The sequence below is a fragment of the Aulonocara stuartgranti genome, assembly GCF_965226115.1.
Source record: "Aulonocara stuartgranti genome assembly, chromosome: 8".
Classification (NCBI taxonomy): Eukaryota; Metazoa; Chordata; class Actinopteri; order Cichliformes; family Cichlidae; genus Aulonocara; species Aulonocara stuartgranti.
The window spans coordinates 9,301,727-9,320,040 of NC_138959.1; the positions used below are offsets into that span (position 1 = coordinate 9,301,727).

The window sequence follows — 18,314 nt, forward strand, 5'->3', positions numbered from 1 at the left end:
TCTATTGAGACACGTTTATCCTGTATTTGCTGCTGCAGTCTCAAAAAACGAACTTAATAGAAGTGCAATAATAAAAAACACAATTTTTAATTTCCCAGGAGACTTCAGGGTATATTTTGCATGTCCTTGGATTTCATATTACATCATTTTTGTCTGAAGTCCATTTAAAACGGGTACAACCCAAACTTTATAGTCAGGAGGCTTTATATTTGCTATTAGCCTCTGTTTCAATGTATTGTATCACAACGGTAGCGTGGCCGAGCGGTCTAAGGCGCTGGATTAAGGCTCCAGTCTCTTCGGGGGCGTGGGTTCGAATCCCACCGCTGCCAGAATATGTTTTTCCCGTTCTATTCGCGAAACAATTTTATCTGAAAACTTAAATTGTCCACAAGTAATACCTAGGTAATACCTAGGGGTAGTTGGTTATGAATGAACAGCGTACTAAAATAATGACACAAGCGGACTCGCTGTGCATTATGGGCGCGGGCTCCTCCCCACGTGTCTGTGTGGAGCAGAGTCAACATGGTATCACAGCAGCAGTAGACTACAGCTGTCTTGAGTTAAACTCCACTTCAGCAGCAGCTCTCCGCACCACGTTCCTGGGCTAGCTACACCCGGATGAGATAGCTAAAGCTGAACGGTGAAGTGTGCAGGTGAGGGAGGAATCTGCTATTCTTACATAAAGAAGAGTTAAAATCAGGCCCGCTGATTGAATCTGTGTTATTTTAACTAAGCACGCCATGCTAAGCTAGCTCACGCTAGGCTACATTTGCTAGCTACCGCCTTGGTAGCTAATATTGTTGCTTGTACGTTTGTTTACAGGAAACAGACATCTTCAGCTTAGTGCTGTGTATCCTATCTTCTTTATATTGGTGTTGTTTTTACATAGGAATAAAAAAAAAGCACCCGCTGTGTTGTGTAGGCCCTGTGATAAATGCTCGCAGGGTTTGCTGCTAATGGAGCTAACTTAACCATAAACACTCTATATAGGCAGCCAGTAAATTGGCGTCATACTTTTTTTTTTTTATTAGCTTGACACAGTGTTTGATAGGGTTATGTTTCCACGAGGAGTCTTTTACTGCTGTGTTGCATCATGTGGATTTTACGTGTGTCCGTGAAAGCATCACATGACAGGCGGCACAATCACCATAGGAAGTTGACTACTTTAGCATCTTATGGTTTACTTGTTGAGTTAATTGAAGAGTATCGGCTATTACCAATACTGACACCTCCTGATTGAACTGTGATGTAACTGTGATGTGCAGGATCACTAAGTTCCTGTCATCTGGTGCCTTTGTTGCCTGCCTGGGTGTAGCCACTCCATAACAGTAACAGGAGTGTGCAGCCGGACATTTAGCTCCTGTGACCCAGTTTGTTTTTTATTTTTCCAGGTTGCACCCCCTTCCCCTCTCCCCCAAGATTTGCCCATCTCACCTTCTTGCTCTGATCACATCAACATGGCCAGCGGTGATGATGACGACCCCATTATAGAGGAGGTATGTTTACAGCCTTAAGTGAAAGGATATTACACGTCTCACTGACCTAATAAAGTATGATACAGCATTTTTTCTGCCCTGTGCACCTTTTATTGCTGTTCTGCGTTTATCAGTGTGAACAGCCTCACGGGAAGTAAACAGTTCCCAGGTGTTTTCCATGCATAGTCTCTGTTAGGTGTATTAACAGAATCAGAATCAGAAAGGGTTTTATTGCCAAATGTTGAGCAGGTTTACAACATTAGGAAATTGCTGCGGTGCTTCAGTGCAAACATACTGTCATAAAAATATAAAAATAAGAATAAGAATTAAAAGTGCTAAGTGGATAGATATATACATGATATATACATGAGTGCAGGTGGTGATCAGTGCCAAACATGGAATGATGCAGTGAACACAGCGTAGGGTCATGTGTTAGTGGTGGGAACAGTCATACGGTTATTGTTCATGTGTCCGACAGCAGAGGGGAAGAAACTGTTCTTATGGCGAGAGGTTCTGGTGCGAATGGACCGGAGCCTCCTGCCTGAGGGGAGCAGGTCAAACAGACTGTGTCCAGGGTGAGAAGGGTCAGCTGAGATCCGAGCTGCACGCCGCAGTGTCCTGGAGGTGTACAGGTCCTGCAGAGATGGGAGTCTGCAGCCAATCACCTTCTCAGCAGAGCGCACAACACGCTGCAGTCTCTGTTTGTCCCTGATAGTGGCTCCAGCGTACCACACGGTGATGGAGGAGGTGAGGATGGACTCGATGATTGCAGTGTAGAATTGCATCATCGTCCGTGTTGGCAGGTTGAATTTCTTCAGCTGCCTCAGGAAGTACATCCTCTGCTGGGCTTTCTTGATGACGGAGGTGATGGTGGGCTCCCACTTCAGGTCCTGGGTGATGGTGGTACCCAGGAAGCGGAACGAGTCCACAGAGGTGATGGGGGTGTCAGTCAGGATGATGGGGGGGAGTGGGGCTGTGTGCTTCCTGAAGTCCACAATAATCTCCACTGTCTTCTGGGCATTCAGCACCAGGTTGTTGTGGCTGCACCAGGACACCAGACGTTCAACCTCCCTCCTGTAGGCAGACTCATCCCCGTCCGAGATGAGCCCAATAACGGTGGTGTCATCTGCAAACTTGATTAGCTTGACAGACTGGTGGGTGGAGGTGCAGCAGTTGGTGTACAGGGAGAAGAGCAGAGGAGAAAGAACACAGCCCTGAGGGGAGCCGGTGCTGATGGTCCGGGAGTCCGAGACATTCTTTCCCAGCCTCACATGCTGCTTCCTGTCCGTCAGGAAGTCAGTGATCCACCGGCAGATGGGATCAGGCACATTCATCTGGGAAAGCTTGCCTCGGAGATGGTCTGGAAGGATGGTGTTGAAGGCAGAGCTGAAGTCCACAAACAGGATCCTGGCGTAGGTTCCTGGGGAGTCCAGATGCTGCAGGATGAAGTGTAGGGCCATGTTGATGGCGTCATCTACAGACCTGTTGGCTCTGTATGCAAACTGCATAGGTAATGAAATCACCTGGCAGCAAATATCAGCGTTTATACTCATAGTTGTAGTGTGAATTTTACATATAGTCGTCATTGGCAATTTTTGGCTTTTAATTATTTCTTTGAAGTGATCATTTTCCAGGGTGGAATGATTGTACAGCATACATATTTAATGACTTTAAATATGTACTTTAGTAATTGGTGCTGAAGGTTCTACAGTGCCTTTCAACTTGACAGGGACACAGTTCATTAACTGCTTAGTGATCATGGCTTGACTACTTCTGGCAGCTGATTTTTCAGCAGGAAAAAGATTTGTTTGAACTAAGTGGAGACACGGCTGATTTTAATAATCTATTATTTACTTGGTGGCACGGTGGTTAGTTGTGAGGCACTCCTGCCTCTCAGCAAGAAGGTCATGAGTTCGAATTTAGTATCTTTCTGTGGGTTTTGCATGTTCTCTCAGAGTGCTCGACCCACAGCCCAAAGACACGCTGTCTCTGTCTACATAAACGCACCACAAAGAGGCTACAGGCGTTACATTAAATTATGCGGATTAACTGCTAACGAAGTCTGAAGACAACTTTAATACTTTGTATTGCAGTGATACCTGCAGCACACAGAGGTGAATCTAAAGAGGGCATGGGGTGTACTAAGCCATATTTATTTAAAGGCTCTCCTAACAAAATGTTTAGAATCAAAGAAAAAAACAGGGCTCGCAAAACTGCTAGCTCGACGTCCCAGTGCTAGCGATTTTTTCCAGTCGGGCTACCAAAATCTATCTCAGCCCTGCCCGTCGGGCTATCATAGGAAGGAAAAATATATGTCAATGCTTTTGCATTCTTTCGAAAATGTAGCTGGGTAATTCTGTCATTGACATCGATGAGCCACTGTCAATATGTGACATTGAAATCACGTTTGAATTTGCGCTTGTTTTATGCTTTCACTTTACTTTGCGATCGCGTGAACGGTGTGTAGAGAGCGACAGCACTGATTGGTGAGTAACGATAATTTGCGCACCAATTCCTCTGACATCGTCTTATCACTCATTAGCTTACTATTCAAACGTGACAAGTGAAATCTCCCGCAGCAAGCTTAAACATGTGAGAGGTTGATCGCGCAGAGAATCGCTGAGCGTTATGTGAGTGCGTGTGTAAAAGCAGCAGGATTTACGCCGGTATTTTAGTTCTGCTCAGCCAAATAAGAGAGGTCAGGGTGAAGAAGGGGCAGTCAAAGAAATGCCGACCACAAAACGGAACAGTTATGACAAATCAGACTATGAGGCAAAAAGAAAGCGCAGCTTTTTTGGTTTCATGGACAAAAGAATTTCTGTGGCTGGAATATGACGAGCTAAATAACATGATGTTCTGCCAGGTGTGTTGTGAGTTTCATTTGATTTCTGAGTCGACAGGCAAACTGAATTACTTAAATATTCAAATGCTGCAGCCCTACTTGTCTGTCTCTCTGTGTTAGCCCTGGGACAGACTGGCGACCTGTCCAGGGTGTACCCAACCTCTCACCCTGCTATGACCCTGAGTTCGGGAACTTTGGAGGAAAGTCTGGTTTGGCTGTTGGCTCCTGACGTCAGCCTGTTTGACTTTGATCTATGTTTGTGTTTTTTCTAGATCGACGTGTACCTCGCCAAAAGCCTCGCAGATAAGCTGTATCTTTTCCAGGTGAGCTTTTCCCTTTGTAGTACCCGTGCACTGATGAGCACGACCTCACGAGCCCACATGTGAGCAGTTTCTCTAACTTATCTGGACCGTCTGGGGTGTGATTGATGTTTAATGTTCAAAGAGTCACTAATTGAGTTCACCGCTTTCCCCTGATGCAGTACCCTGTGCGACCAGCCACCATGACCTATGATGATGTCACCCACTTGGCGGCTAAGATCAAACCCAAGCAGCAAAAGGTAATCAGAAACTTGATGTTGATGTATTTTGTGTTTTGTTGAAAATGTGTTTCTGTTTCAGGGGAGATGTGTGAATAGGAGGAAATATTAAAGTATTGGATATCACCAATTTCTCAAGTTAATTGGTTACATCAGGTTAAATTATAAGATAAGATTTTTTGTATTACAAGTTTTCAGAAATGTTGAAAGTCATTAAATCGGGTGTTTGTAGTTGTTTATCATTTATGTACGGCTCCTTATACAGGTGGAGCTGGAAATATCCATGGACACAGTGAGTCCAAACTACTGTCGCAGTAAAGGAGAGCAAATCGCCCTAAATGTGGACGGCACGGGTTATGACGAAACCAACACCTACTCTGCGTATGTTCTTTGATTTATACATTCTTCTTTGATTCAGGTCCTGCTTCTGGTCTGACCAGTTTTTTCCCCCTTTCTAGTAAAATGATGGACAAGCAGACCTTCTCCTCCATCCAGGCCACCACCAACACCTCCAGATACGCAGCTGCTGTGTTTCGCAAAGGTCTGACCTGATTAACGGGTTCAGCAGCCCGTATAGTACATTGTGGCACCATGTTTGTGTTTTGGCTTTGTGACCTCGCACCAAAAGATAAAAACAATCAGCCATTGAACCACACATATTATGATGAGTCCACTCCAATCAGAGTAGGATTTATGACCTGGTTGTTTTATTGATGGCGTTAACAGGTGAGCTTCACGTCACACCTCTGACTGGAATTCTTCAGATGAGGCCCAGCTTCTCTTACCTGGACAAGGCCGACAACAAAACCAGAGAGAGGGAGGCGGCCAATGAAGGTGTGCCTGCTTTTCTTGTTTTCCAGATTAAATTCTGAGAAGGATTATTTAGTATACACAGTTTATCTTTTGTTTGAAAACCTTAATCGTTTACTCCTAGAAAACCTTGATCTTTCCTGAACTGAGTGATTTTTGTCGTATTCCATGCCTGCTTACAGAACAAAATGACTGTGTGTGTGTGCATCAGATGTTAGTGAGGATAGTTTCTGCCTATGCAGCCAGCCTTGGGGAAAACCCCAGAAACTCTTCACTGAGGTTTTACACTTTTCTATTAGGGTACAAGGGAGGCTGCCAAATGTCATCCTTACTGAAGTTAAGAATGAATAAAATGAGTTTGTAGCTCTTCTTTACATTTTTCCAAGTGGCAGTTATAAGAAACTGGGACTGTTGTGGAGGGTTTATTGGTGTGGACCTCCACAACAGTCCCAGTTTTTTAATATTTGCCCCTTGGAGAAATTAATTCCCCATCCCTGCTTTAAAGCATGTTATATGTTTATTTTTAGATGTTTCCTCAAACATCATGGTAGGAGCAGGTATGATTACAGTTATTTGACCAGAGTCTTGTGTGTACAGGTGGAGACTCCTCCCAGGATGAAGCTGAGGAGGAAGCCAAGGCTATTACGGTAAATGCTTAAACACAAACACTTACGGTCAAGCTCAGGCGACCGTGGCTCAGGGGGTTGGGAAGCGTATCTGTAACCGGAAGGTTACTGGGCTGTCTGTCCTGGTCGTTGTGTCCTTGGTAAAGACCAGGGTAAAGACACTTTACCCTACCGCCTACTGGTGTTGGCAGCCTTGCTTCTGTCAGTCTGTCCAGTCTGGCTACAACTGTAGCTTGCCTCCACCAGTGTGTGAATGTGAGAGTGAATGAATAGTGAAAATGCAATCCATTATCATAATTACACTGATTTAAGTTCTCCTGCTCGTGCTCCAGGTGAGGTTTGCTCGTCCCGAGTCGGAGCAGGCCAGACAGAGGAGGATCCAGTCATACGAGTTCCTTCAGAAGAAGCAGGCGGAGGAGCCCTGGGTTCACCTGACCTATCACGGAGTCAAGGTAGAGGGAGTACTCACCATTGGGATGAATTTGTCTCCTTTCATGAGCGCTGACGTTATGAGATTTGTGCTGGTTATGCATCATCATAAAGCAGTTTGTGTTTGCAATATCGAATTCAGGGCGGGCGCTCGGAGCATGAAAGGCAGTACCTGTTCTGTCAGTCAGTGGATGCCTCGGAGAACTCTGAACTGGTCAAAACTCCAAAGTGAGTACAAATAAATAACTTCTTGATACTTGTGCTTTTTTATTATCTGAATTCAATTGGATGTGTAGTTTATTTCTTAGGCACTGATGAGCTGTATGTTGATGCAGTTTTAGTTCTGCTGCTGTTCTGTTCTCCTCTCTCACTCCTCTCTCATTTTCTCAGGGAGTATCTGGCGATGTTGATGCCGCCTCTTGCAGAGGAGAAAGTGTAAGTGTGCCCCTCTCTTCTGGCACGTACATCTGCATGCCAACTCAGTGACAGTCTGTGAATCGTATCATTAACTTGCTTTCCTCTCTGTCAGGGTGAAGCCTGTGGGTCCCAGTAATGTGCTCTCTATGGCCCAGCTCCGCACTCTGCCACTCGGAGAGCAAGTCAAGACTCTGATGAAGAATGGTAGGATAACATGATAAAGAACAGCTTTTTTTTAATTAATTTTTTTACAATGTATTGTTATTATTATTTTTTAACACACATGCAAACATCCATGGCACTCAACATTTCCTGTGCAGTTTTTCTTTGTACCACGTGGGGGCACTAAAGCATAAACGGCAACATCATCATCCTACCATTCATTTCGCTGTCTCTCCTCTCCAGTGAAGGTAATGCCATTTGCTAATTTGATGGGCCTGCTCGCGTCTGGCACAGACTCGACCTCAGTGCTGCGCTGCATCCAACAGGTGGCGCTGCTGGTTCAGGGGAACTGGGTTATCAAGAGGTAAGACCAGGAATCTTTTATCTAACTGAAACGTTAAAATGAACCACAGGTCAAGCAGGTCTTGTCTAATTCCATGTTTTTATATTGAGTGGGAAATGACTGATGTGGGTTTTAAATTTTCCTCCACAGTGATGTTCTGTATCCCAAAAACACCTTCAGTGCTCACAGTGGTGTTCCTGCTGAGGTGCTCTGTCGTGGCAGAGACTTTGTGGTGAGCTTCTCTCAGTTGTTCCTCCTTTAATTAAGCTACAGCATAATGCTTGACAGGCACAGTTTAAGTCATCTTTTCATTTCGTAGATGTGGAGGTTCACTCTGGAGCGCTCTGTGATGAGAAAGGAGATTGCATCAATCATCAAAGTAAGGACGAGACCAAAATGAGATGCTTGATTCAATGTTTCTGTTTGTTAGTAACCGAAATGGCTCAGGAGAAGTAGCTGTGCAAAGTTAATTGCTTAGGCTGCGTTTTTTATTTATTTATTTTTAATTAGAGGTTCATTGCACTTTGAATTAGTCCTTTAAGTTGTGTTGCATCCTCGACAATCAGGATGTGGAAGGATGCTGTTGTTGGGTCTTTAATGTCCCTCAGTGTATTGCTTTCTTTTGCATTTGTGACCTGGAAGCTGAAGTTGTTCGGTACATTCAGGTAAAGAGAGCTAACACCTTCCTCCTCCTTCCTTCAGCTTCCCCCAGAAGACGTGAAAGAGTTCCTGGAACATGTGGCAGCTCCTCGGGCAAACCGGGGCTGGGAGTTCCTGTTGCCTACTGATGTAGACTTTATTAAGAAACACCCAGATGTTGCCCACAGGCAGAACATGTTGTGGCTTGGCATCCAGAGCAAGTAAGCGACACGTTGAAAGGGCAGCACATCAGTAGTTTAGCACTATTAAATGTTTTTGCTGCAGTGGAATAATCTGGCTTGTTTATTTTCCCGAAGGCTGGAAAAGGTGTTTAATTTCTCTAAAGAAGACTTTGTGCCAAAGAAGTCCGCTCAGCCTGGTTTGTACTGAGTTACATTTTGTCAAACACCCCTGAAATGATATCGGTATACTCTGCGGAGCTTATTCAAGTGATCTATGCGGTGTTTTCTAGATCCTGTCCACATCAGCGGGCAACAGCGTCTGAAGATGGCTCAGGAGCGAGTGCAAGAAAACCAGTCGACTCTGCAGAAGGACCTGGAGGACAGACGCGCAGGAAGCAGCATCCACATCAAACAGGAGCCCGTCAGCAACAGTGAAGACGAGCCAATGGACACATCCTGCTCCTCCTCAATCCCCAACGGTTCTCTCAATGGTTACCCCAGTGCCACCTCCCCCGACTTTGATCACACCAACGGAGGGAGTCCCGCCAACACGGCGTCCCCGGAGCTGCAGGACTTTGTGATAAAGACTTTCCGGAAGCATTTTGTGATCACGTTGAATGAGCTGAAGAGGCTGTTTAACCTCCACGTGGCGTCCATACCGGTCGGCCGGAGCGTCTTCCACTCCATCTCAGATCACATGCTACAGGACGCCATACTGCTCAGCCAACAGTGCAAACAGATAATGGTGCCTGTGAGTCTTTTTTGTATGTCGTTTATTGGAATGAAATGCACAAAATTATCACAGAAATGTTTTGGCTGTTGCTGTGCAAGAGTAGAAATGGCTAATCCGAACATCTGGAGTCTGGTTTAGTGGACTTTTATCTAAACATCTACGTAATAACTTCTAACCATCCATCATCTTCCTCTTAAACACAGTTTGGTTGTGCTGGAGGCAGACTAAGCAGGATATCCCACACATCCTTCTCCCCATCAGTGCTTCGCAGCTCCTCCTAGAGGATCCCGAGGCATTCTCAGGCCACATGATATACACTCAACAAAAATATAAACGCAACACCTTTGTTACTGCTCCCATTCCCCATTGGATGGACGTAGAGACCTAAAATTCATTCCAGATACACAATATAACCATCCCTCCCAAACAGTGGTCACAAATCAGTCCAAATGTGTGGTAGTGGGCACATCTGCTATATTGAGATAATCCATCCCACCTCACAGGTGTGCCACATCAGGATGCTGATCTGACATCATGAGTAGTGCACAGGTGTACCTCAGACTGCCCACAACAAAAGGCCACCCTGGAATGTGCAGTTTTGTCTCACAGCAAAATGCCACAGATGCCACAAGCAATGAGGGAGGGTGCAATTGGCATGCTGACAGCAGGAATGTCAACCAGATCTGTCGCCCGTGCATTGAATGTTCATTTCTCAACCATAAGCCGTCTCCACAGGCGTTTCAGAGAATATGGCAGCACATCCAACCGGCCTCACAACCGCAGACCTCGTGTAACCACACCAGCCCAGGACCTCCACATCCAGCAGGTTCACCTCCAAGATCGTCAGAGACCAGCCACCCAGACAGCTGCTGGAACAATTGGTTTGCACAACCAAACAATTTCTGCACAAACTGTCAGAAACCGTCTCAGGGACGCTCAACTGCATGCCCGTCGTCCTCATCGGGGTCTTGACCTGACTCCAGCTCGTCGCCGTAACAGACTTGTGTGGGCAAATGCTCACATTCGATGGCGTCTGGCACGTTGGAGAGGTGTGCGCTTCGCGGATGAATCATGGTTCACATTGTTCAGGGCAGATGGCAGCTGAGAATGTCCCAGTTCTTGCATGGCCAGCATACTCACCGGACATGTCACCCATTGAGCATGTTCGGGATGTGCTTGACCGGCGTATACGATAGCGTGTACCAGTTCCCACGAATATCCAACAACCTCGCACAGCCATTGAAGTGGAGTGGACCAACATTCCACAGGCCACAATTGACAATCTGATAGACTCCATGCGACGATGTGTTGCACTGCATGAGGCAAATGGTGGTCACACCAGATACTGACCGGTTCTGGGTCCCCAGACCCCCAATAGCGCAAAAAACTGCACATTCCAGGGTGGCCTTTTGTTGTGGGCAGTCTGAGGTACACCTGTGCACTACTCATGATGTCAGATCAGCATCCTGATGTGGCACACCTGTGAGGTGGGATGGATTATCTCAATATAGCAGATGTGCCCACTACCACACATTTGGACTGATTTGTGACCACTGTTTGGGAGGGATGGTTATATTGTGTATCTGGAATGAATTTTAGGTCTCTACGTCCATCCCATGGGGAATGGGAGCAGTAACAAAGGTGTTGCGTTTATATTTTTGTTGAGTGTATAAGAGAGGCAGTTTTCTTGCAAAGTGCAATTGCAGAATAGTGCCACTAGATGGCGCCTCCCTCATTTTTGTTTTTGAGCTACTATAAAGAGGTTTTTTTCTTTATTATTATTTTTAGGTGTTTGGGTCTTTAGTAGTTAGTGCAGTGAAGAGGAGACAGGACAGCGGAGCAAGCGAGTAGGAGAACATGCTGTAAAGGGCCTCGGGCCTGACTTGAGCCCGACCACTGAATTTAGTCTTTCAGCATATGATCAATCTGTGAGGAACATCAGCACCGCAGAGAGAAGTTTATATAAACTCAGCAAACAACATGTGACTGAACCATGCTGCTAAAATGGTTTTTAATGGGACATTTGGCTATTAACTAGAGACTTTGTTTAAAGCTGCAACAATCTGTAAACCAGTGTCTAGCTACAGTTGAACTCATCTCGTCTCACCTATTGTTGACCCACAGAGAATCTAGACTTAGACTCTGAGGGTGATGACAACATTTTCAGGGGTTTATGAGCAGCAAGAGTAGTTTTGAGTAATCTGGGCCAAGACTTTGTTTCTTTAAAAATGCAGATAAGAATAAGAAACAAAGAGTAGTTAGAGCAGTTAGTAGCAGATGTTTTTATGATGCTATTTGGCAATTGCAGCTCTTCCTTTGCCCTCCACACAAAGTGCTCACTTGCATACAACCAAAGCCTGATCCAACATGATTCGTTAGTACTCTGCAAAGAAACCAGGAAGTGTTGCCCCTTTGGCTACATATTCATCATATTCAAATTAGTTTGTTTAAATATGTCAAAGAGTGATGTGAGAATTTTCAAAGTTCAAACCAAAATGATGAGGAAAAACAACAGTGTTTCATAACATGATACTCAGATCATGGCTGAAACATAGACTGTACACAAAGATGGACACAGCCACCCGCTGGTCTCTGCAGTTTGCACTTTGAAGCTTCTGTATTTGTGTTTTGCTAGTTTGTGAAGCCAGACTCAGGTGATCATTAGAGGAACTGTTGTTTCATTTTTCAGCTACAGAGTGTAGCGCTCCACACAGTCCAGATAATCTCAGAAGACTCCGTCTGAGCAGGCAGTTGAGCTAAGAGCAGGTTTAAGGATCAAATCCTCCTGCCTAACATTTCTGTTTCCCTCTAACTTCAGTTTCCTGCTCAGACCAAAGCAGCCCCAGATGAACAAAAGGTGTTTGGCTTGTGGGAGACCGGAGAGGACTTCGACAAGGTAAACACTCACAGCAATCGCTGAACTTCACAAGAATTTAAAAAAATAATTTATTATTATTATTTTTTAATGAATCAGTGATGTTTCAGTGTGGGCCACGATTGCGTCTGACTGCAACACTAAAGTAAGATGCAGTTCTGTGAAGTGTTTTCTTCGATTTCTGACATAGACTTGCTTTGGTCAATCAGTGTGTGGCATTGCTAATTTATTTAAAACGCTAGTGCAGAATTAAAAAGGGACCAATAAATATCATATAGCCACTACTTAGTTAGCTCAGCACAGCATTTGGAAACAAGGAGAAATAAAACAAGCCACTGAATTTAGCCGATTACATCAAACAAGTTGTGCTTTTATGCGTTGTTACATGTGAAAGCATTTCTTTTGCCAGGAGTTACAAAAACAAGCTGCTACTGACCCAGTCTTGCAATTTATCCATATTTCCTAATGTGCTGATTTAGTGATATTAAGATTTAACTACAAACTGTACATAAAAGATGGGTGAAGCCACTGTGTCACCCATTGGTTTGTAAAATCCTGTTTTGGGGATCAGTTTTAGCATTTTGGCCACCGTATCTTGTTTATTTTCTGCCATCCCCATCTTGGCTCACGTACTCATGTCTTGTCAGTCACAAGTGATTAGCTAATCCCAAGGATAAGCCTCCTCTCTGAGACATAATATGACCAAAATTTCCCAAAGTGAACCATATTTTTCTTTTATGCAAGATGACCTCAGATGAGTGACTGAGCCTATTAAACTAAAAACATGATTACATGGGGCAGAGGGGCGTTTTCCTTGAAATTTGTATAGGACTGGAAGTCAGTGCCCATTAGAAGGAATGAAGGTTTAAGGCACTTCTGTGCAGTTTCACACTTAAGACCCAGAAGCTCTGTATGTCTTTTATACCACCAGTGCGCCCAAGCAACCCTCTGATGTATTTACCACCTTGTTATATGTTGGTAGTCTGCTCACTTCAGGTGTTTCAGCTGCAGTCTGCAGAGTTGAATTCATACTTCTGTGTGGTTTTGTTCTCCCTGCAGCACCGCCGGCTGCTCTATGATGTGTTCACCAAGAACTACCGGGTCAGGAGGAACATAATCCAGGCCAGACTGGCTCAGGAGCTTGGAGACGTGTCTAAAGCTGACATCGACCGGCTGCTTAATGTGAGCCCAGTTCTGAGTCTCAACGTCTGCCTTTCAACCAGATGTTGTCCACTGATCTAACCTGTTGTCTGGTTTTCAGGAGTGCTGCAGCAGCCACGCAGGGATGTGGTACCTAAAGGGAACAATACAGTCCTGACCCCGGGAGCCTCCCCCCATGCAGTCACCCCCAGCCAATCATATCCACTCTCAGGTGTCCCGCAGGAGGGCAGTGGAAAGATGAGAGCCAATCACAGCAGCTCGCCCCGCTCTGAGAGTGGGCGACTAGAGGACAAAGCTGTGCTCAGAACAAGAAGCTTTTCTCATTTCAGCTGAAGCATTTCTGATCTTCGTGTGAGCGCCCCGACTCAGTGGGAGGACTGAAGCTCCCCACGTACTCTGACAGCTCGAAAGCCTGAGAGGGAGGAAAAAAATGAAGAACTAGAAAGATGAATATTTGCGGTTTATTGGTAGTTTTTTTTTTTGTTTGTTTGTTTGTTTGTTTTATTGCATTTATGACCTGAAATCTGATTATTCTTTAGCTAAACCTTTTCCACATCAGTTTGCTGTTTACAATTGAAAGCAGCTGTGGCTCAGAGTGCTTTCACTTCACCCCTCCTTGGAAATTTCCTCAGAGAAAAAACACATTTTACTTTATTGCTTCACCAACAAGGCAAATGTTGTTTAAGGCCTTTTAGGCACCAAAATTCTCCCTTAGTTTTTACACTTTCACCAATCTGACTTTAAGGAGTATCAGCTGAGTTTGATATTTTTATTTATTGCATAAAAGAGGAAGGTGGGTTTAAAGGGTTCAATGCTTAGATAAAATATGGCTGAATACTGTAAGAAAAAAAACAAACCAAGCTAAAGTATTAATGAACTGAAATCTCTGATGACTTTGGCAATCGTGGACCTGAAAGCGGCTTCATCAAATATGGTTTCCTACATTTCTGTTATTCAGTCACAAGTACTGATTTCTAAACTTTTTAATGAATGTCGAGGTTTTTGTTGGCTGAATGTAGAGTTTCAGATTTTCCTTTCTTTGAGAGGAACTTTGAGTGACCGATTTCTTGATGAGAACCAATAAAGATGTGATTTGGAATAAAATGTAGATCTGTCTCTGTGCAAACACCAGTCCAGCACACAAACACTGGACCTTCCTAAGTGGCGATGCGGCTGATACGCCCATGTTATCGCCACGTGCTGCTATCTTGAGCCTCCGTCTAAAGTGCCTCTGCCTCACAAGGCATTCAGGACAAACTCCAACCCTTCATATGAGGTAACGCTTTGATTTCCAACACATTGCATTTGTGGACATATGAGCTGAAATTCAGGCCAAATCTGATTTCCTCCATCATCAAATATTCCAAGTAATATTTTTTTTATTGGTTTGTTATTTTGCTCAATAAACACTTTAAATGTTTGATGCCTTTTGTCATTATTGCTGTAGTTTTTTGTGAAATGTGGAACAGGCATTGCTGTATATGGATTTCTTCTAGGTACCAAATCACTCCTGGTGCAGTGTCGTGAAAATCCAAAGAGCATTTGATTTTTTCTTTTTCTTTTTTACAACAGTAAGTCTTTAAAGGAGGCAGTTTTTGGTCATTTCTAGCTCCATTTACTATCCCTCAAAACTCTTCCAAAATATGCAGAAGCTCATGTTTTTTTTCTTTATTATGACCAGCAGGATAATAAAATAGTGTTTTTTATAGTTTCCAAAAACAATCACTGAGGTACATACTGTCTCCCACACCTGTCACTTTGACCTTGCTGAGGTCCAGTGTGGGTGCCACGCCCACGTTGAAAGGGCTCTTGGGAATGATCTTCACCTATGCGTCCAAACTGCAAATGAATCGCGCATGAGCGAAGCCGCTGCTCCCGCACTGACTGTAACGCAGTCAGTTCTTCTTTTACTGCTATGTTGTTTTGTGGATCACAACTACTACTTATAAACACACACACACAAAGTAACTCCACCAGAGTTCCTATTTCGGGTCACCTTTGCCGGTCCAAGCCCAGATAAAGGAGTAGGGTTGGGATTGTGACATTAAAAAAAGCCAATAATTGGTAAAAGAAATGTAATTTGTAGCTGTAAATAAATTGGAAATGGGATGTTTTTTCACTCACTTTCTGTCCCTTCCACGATGTTATTTTTGTCTCCTACACCGTAGGTAGGTTCCAATGACATTAGCATGAGCAATTGTGCCAATGAGGCGATGACGTAATTTAGCGAGTTGTAGCAACTTTTAGGACAGCCAATACTTGCTGACTTACTTACTGAGGAGTTGTGAACACTGGAAGCAGGCACACATTAAAGATAGACACACAGTGTGTATAAACACCCAGCACGCCCCTGCGGGCGGTTTATCCTTCAAGCTCGGGTCCTCTACCAGAGGCCTGGGAGCTTGAGGGTCCTGCGCAGTATCTTAGCTGTTCCCAGGACTGCGCTCTTCTGGACAGAGATCTCCGATGTTTTTCCTGGGATCTGCTGGAGCCACTCGCCTAGCTTGGGAGTCACCGCACCTAGTGCTCCGATTACCACGGGGACCACCGTTACCTTCACCCTCCACATCCTCTCGAGCTCTTCTCTGAGCCCTTGGTATTTCTCCAGCTTCTCGTGTTCCTTCTTCCTGATATTGCTGTCATTCGGAACCGCTACATCGATCACTACGGCCGTCTTCTTCTGTTTGTCTACCACCACTATGTCCGGTTGGTTAGCCACCACCATTTTGTCCGTCTGTATCTGGAAGTCCCACAGGATCTTAGCTCGGTCATTCTCCACCACCCTTGGGGGCATCTCCCATTTTGACCTCGGGACTTCTAGGTTATACTCGGCACAGATGTTCCTGTACACTATGCCGGCCACTTGGTTATGGCGTTCCATGTATGCCTTGCCTGCTAGCATCTTGCACCCTGCTGTTATGTGCTGGATTGTCTCTGGGGCATCTTTACACAGCCTGCACCTGGGGTCTTGCCTGGTGTGATAGACCCCAGCCTCTATGGATCTTGTACTCAGAGCTTGTTCTTGTGCTGCCATGATTAGTGCCTCTGTGCTGTCTTTCAGTCCAGCTTTGTCCAGCCACTGGTAGGATTTCTGGATATCAGCCACCTCCTCTATCTGCCGGTGGTACATACCGTGCAGGGGCCTGTCCTTCCATGATGGTTCCTCGTCTCCCTCCTCTTTCTTGGGTTTCTGCTGCCTGAGGTATTCACTGAGCACTCGGTCAGTTGGGGCCATCTTCCCAATGTATTCTTGGATGTTCCTTGTCTCATCCTGGACTGTGGTGCTGACGCTCACCAGTCCCCGGCCCCCTTCCTTCCGCTTAGCGTACAGCCTCAGGGTGCTGGACTTGGGGTGAAACCCTCCATGCATGGTCAGGAGCTTTCTTGTCTTTATGTCAGTGGCTTCTATCTCCTCCTTTGGCCAGCTTATTACCCCAGCAGGGTACCTGATCACGGGCAGGGCGTATGTGTTGATGGCCCGGATCTTGTTCTTACCATTCAGCTGACTCCTCAGGACTTGCCTGACCCTCTGCAGGTACTTGGTGGTTGCAGCCTTTCTAGCGGCCTCTTCATGGTTCCCATTTGCCTGCGGGATCCCCAGGTACTTGTAACTGTCCTCTATGTCTGCAATGTTGCCTTCTGGTAGTTCAATCCCCTCAGTTCTGACTACCTTCCCTCTCTTTGTTACCATCCGACTACACTTCTCCAGTCCGAACGACATTCCAATGTCATTGCTGTATAGCCTGGTAGTGTGGATCAGTGAATCGATGTCTCGTTCACTCTTGGCATACAGCTTGATGTCATCCATGTACAGGAGGTGGCTGACAACTGCTCCGTTCCGTAGTCGGTATCCGTAGCCAGTCTTGTTAATGATCTCACTGAGGGGGTTCAGGCCTATGCAGAACAGCAGTGGGGACAGAGCATCTCCTTGGTAGATCCCGCACTTGATGGTAACTTGTGCTATGGGCTTGGAGTTGGCCTCTAGTGTTGTACGCCACATCCCCATTGAGTTCCTGATGAAGGCTCTTAGGGTCCCATTGATCTTGTACAATTCTAGGCATTCCAGTATCCAGCTGTGGGGCATTGAGTCATAGGCCTTCTTGTAATCAATCCAGGCAGTGCACAGGTTGGTCAGTCTGGTCTTGCAGTCTCGGCTGATTGTTCTGTCTACCAGTAGCTGGTGTTTTGCACCTCTGGTATTCTTGCCAATTCCTTTCTGTGTCCCGCTCATGTATTGACCCATGTGCCTGTTCATCTTAGCCGATATGATGCCTGACAGGAGCTTCCATGTAGTACTGAGGCAGGTTATTGGTCGGTAGTTGGAGGGGACCAGTCCCTTCTTGGGGTCCTTGGGGATCAGGACCGTCCGGCCTTCAGTTAGCCATTCCGGGTGTCTTTCGTTAACTAGCAGCTGGTTCATTTGTGCTGCCAGACGCTCGTGGAGTGCAGTCAGCTTCTTCAGCCAGTAGGCGTGAACCATGTCGGGCCCTGGTGCTGTCCAACTCTTCATACTGGAGACCCTTTCTTGGATATCTGCCACTGTGATGGTTACTGGACCCTGTTCAGGGAGGTCGCTGTGGTCTGCCCTCAGATCCTCTAGCCACTGAGCATTGCCGTTATGGGTTGCATCCTTCTCCCATATGCTCTTCCAGTATTGCTCCGTCTCCAGCCTTGGTGGTGCTGTTCTCTTATTGTTCCCTATTGCCACTGAGAGTACACCTTTGCTGGTTCTGTGGAGAACAGCTGGTTTATTCTCCTGCCTTCTATCTCTCTGGTGTACCTCCTCAAGCGGCTGGCCAAGGCTGTGAGTCTTTGCTTGGCAGTTTCCAAGGCCTCAGGTATGGACAGCTTGCTGTATTTCTTAGGCACCTTATTTGTCGCACCTTTCTGCAACTCCGTTAGTTGGCTAACCTCCCTCCGTGCTACTTTGATCTTGCCCTCTAGCCTCCTTCTCCATGGAGGGTACTGCCCCTTGTGGCTGTTCAACTTGTAGCCAAGCATCTCACTGATCACTGCTGCCGTATTGTAGATCAGCTTGTTAGTGTCGGTAATCGTGGTTGTAGGTATTGCCCGTAGTGCTGC

The 18,314-nt window shown here is 45.6% G+C and overlaps 1 protein-coding gene across 1 annotated transcript; it reads left to right on the forward strand.

The window, feature by feature from the left end:
* Nucleotides 1-452: 452 nt before the first annotated feature.
* Nucleotides 453-14,655, forward strand: polr3e (polymerase (RNA) III (DNA directed) polypeptide E). The gene is made up of 21 exons (XM_082543524.1): nucleotides 453-653; nucleotides 1,392-1,496; nucleotides 4,590-4,640; nucleotides 4,799-4,876; nucleotides 5,121-5,236; nucleotides 5,314-5,396; nucleotides 5,582-5,689; nucleotides 6,263-6,312; nucleotides 6,624-6,743; nucleotides 6,863-6,948; nucleotides 7,111-7,155; nucleotides 7,250-7,341; nucleotides 7,543-7,663; nucleotides 7,793-7,874; nucleotides 7,962-8,021; nucleotides 8,345-8,502; nucleotides 8,599-8,660; nucleotides 8,754-9,214; nucleotides 12,015-12,092; nucleotides 13,131-13,253; nucleotides 13,333-14,655. Exons 2-21 carry the CDS (start codon nucleotides 1,458-1,460, stop codon nucleotides 13,387-13,389), a joined length of 2,070 nt encoding a protein of 689 aa, XP_082399650.1. The 5' UTR covers nucleotides 453-653; nucleotides 1,392-1,457; the 3' UTR covers nucleotides 13,390-14,655.
* The last annotated feature ends 3,659 nt before the right edge of the window (nucleotides 14,656-18,314 follow it).

Coding starts and splice junctions, on each gene's coding strand:
- polr3e (XM_082543524.1), top strand. CDS start 1,458: ATGGCCAGCGGTGATGATGACGACCCCATTATAGAGGAG. Junction 8,661..8,753: donor AAAGAAGTCCGCTCAGCCTG/GTTTGTACTGAG, acceptor GGTGTTTTCTAG/ATCCTGTCCACATCAGCGGG. Junction 9,215..12,014: donor GCAAACAGATAATGGTGCCT/GTGAGTCTTTTT, acceptor CTCTAACTTCAG/TTTCCTGCTCAGACCAAAGC.